The 2,221-nt window shown below is 61.0% G+C and overlaps 1 protein-coding gene across 1 annotated transcript; it reads right to left on the bottom strand.

Annotated features, from left to right (window-relative positions):
• Window positions 1-697: 697 nt before the first annotated feature.
• Window positions 698-2,213, bottom strand: LOC104534338 (C-type lectin domain family 18 member A-like; the record flags this gene model as incomplete). The annotated part of the gene is made up of 8 exons (XM_010186190.1): window positions 698-735; window positions 864-955; window positions 1,059-1,155; window positions 1,233-1,362; window positions 1,510-1,616; window positions 1,736-1,828; window positions 1,999-2,106; window positions 2,198-2,213. Coding segments are annotated over 8 exons (681 nt in total), but the record flags the coding sequence as incomplete, so codon positions are not given.
• Between the last annotated feature and the right edge of the window lie 8 nt (window positions 2,214-2,221).

Below are 2,221 nucleotides of genomic sequence, written 5' to 3'. Positions count from 1 at the left end.
CAGCTCCTCCAACCACAGCACCCACTCCACGGTTGGAGGTGGAGATGCCACCCAGAGTGGGAAGGATGTGGCCTGTGGCAGAGGGAGAGTCTGGTGGGTCTGGGGGAGGAAAAGGAGACAAATGGCTCTTCCCAGGGGAGAGAAGTCTTTATTAACCACCTGGCAGATGGTGAGGGACTGAGTGATGGTGAGGAACTGGGTGTTGAAGGACCAGGTAATGGTGAGGAACCCATGGTGCCAGACTGGGCGGTTCCCACCCAGGTCGGGGCGATGGCTGTGAGCTGAGTCCTGCCCTCACTCTAAGCTGTGCTGAGGTCTGTGTTCCTCAGAAGCCCCACTTGGCCCTTTGTCACATCAGGACCATGGTCTGGATGCAGCCCAGCTGCCAATTTGGGAGGATGCTGTCTGACCTGTTGTGGGGGCATCTCCCTGCCCTGGGGGTTGTTGTATCTTGACAGTGACAGAGGAAGGTGAGAGGCAGAAGATGCTGGCTTGGGGATGCTGACGTGGAGCATGCGCCCTTCTCACCAGGTCCCAGTGTCATGGGGCCCCTCAGCTCTTTGTCCCCTGTGTGGGGGAGCCATGGGCAAGTCCTCCTGAGCCATGGGCTGGGTTTGGGACTGCAATGGGGTCCTCCTGAGCCATGGGCTGGGCTCGGCACAGCAGCCAGCACTGGCCAGTGCCCAGGGCTGCCGGCTCAGTGGTCACGCTGCCAGAGGGAGATGTGCTCCTGGGCTGTGACAGGATGTGGAGAGTCAGTGCTGCCTGTACCAGAAAGGACCCAGAGGTCCTGGCAGACCAGAGGAGGGTCAGGGCTCAGCACCCCTGGGAAGGTGCAGGAGGGGTCCTGGCAGCTCACTCACCAAACTGGCAGATGTACCGGTTTCTGGTCTTGCACCGCTGGTCGTTCCAGTTGAAGGCAGCCGATGCTTGCATCTCCACGCAGTTCCCAAACCTGTGCCCCGGCAGGAGGGTGGTGAAGCTGGCCAGCACAGTGGCATGGCAGTGACACCACGCAGAAGTCGGGTGTCCTCTGGATGGATGGTAAGGGCACTTACCCCTGGTTGTCCGGCTGCCCGAAAGCGAAGCTGGTGAAGGAGGATGGCTCACCCACATCCCAGCGGAAGGAAGCCTTGGACGTCTTGTAGGTGAGACCTGGGGGAGCAGGAGGTGGGGTGGCACAGCCGCCCACACCCTGGGCACCCTGCATCCTGCCCGTCACTGTCACTCACCGATCCAGAAGTTCCCAGTCTCAAAATCGGTGTCTGTCACCCTGTTACCCATCTCCAAGCGGCTGAGGTAGAAAGCCAAGATGTCCTGGACCTTCTGGGTTCTGATCTGGGCTAGCATTGCCCCTTTTTCCTGCGGGGAAGGGAGTGGGTCAGCCCTAAACACACGGCCCATGGCCCAGACCTACTCCAGGCAGCAGAGGGATGCATGGGGGGGACTGCAACCACAAGTGACATTTTGCAGCTATAAAGGGATGCCCAGAGCATCCTGAGGGCTCACCTGGCACTTTATTTTGGCCCCATAGTAGGTGTCGGCCTCGGGGGACACCATGAAGCAGTTACCATCTATCTGCACATCGCAGGCATGGAAAGGGAATCGAATCTTCACTGGAGACACAAGCAGAGGTGCAGGTAAGTCCCTGTGTCAGCAGAACTGGGTCCACTGCAGGACCCTTAGCCCCACTCTGGGGATCCCTGTCCGCAGATCCCTGCTGCTACCCACTCACTGCCGCACTCGGCGCCGCCATAGCCCACATCGCAAAGGCAGGAACACTCCTCCTTCCTGAACTTCCCGTGGAGGCACTGCCCGCTGCACCTCACTGCGGGCAAGGCACTGCCTCAGCTGCGGTGGGGGTTGGCAGCGCCAACCCTCTCCACGCATGCGCTGCATCACCCCATATACACATGCACTGCACCTGCCATGCACGTGCATTTGCATAGATGAGGGAAGCCAGGGTTGTGCAGGTGCCCCTCTCAGTGCCCCTCTCACCTTGGCAGTACCTGCCCGTGTAGCCGGGGGGACAGACACACTGGCAGCTGCTCATGTCCAGGTGCCCGTTGTTCCTGCAGCTCATGCGACAGGGGTTCCTGGGCACCTCTGGGCACAACAGAGAGGCAGTGCTGGGTGTCAAGGGCTGCGGCACGGCCAGGGGCCACGCAGGGGCTGGGGGGGGATCACAGGGACTCACCGCAAAGCCCGCCACCGTGGTCCC

The sequence above is a fragment of the Mesitornis unicolor genome, unplaced genomic scaffold (genome assembly GCF_000695765.1).
Source record: "Mesitornis unicolor isolate BGI_N332 unplaced genomic scaffold, ASM69576v1 scaffold49246, whole genome shotgun sequence".
Lineage (NCBI taxonomy): Eukaryota > Metazoa > Chordata > Aves > Mesitornithiformes > Mesitornithidae > Mesitornis > Mesitornis unicolor.
The sequence above is the reverse complement of the archived record's forward strand: the minus strand, read 5'-3'. Positions and strand labels throughout refer to the sequence as shown.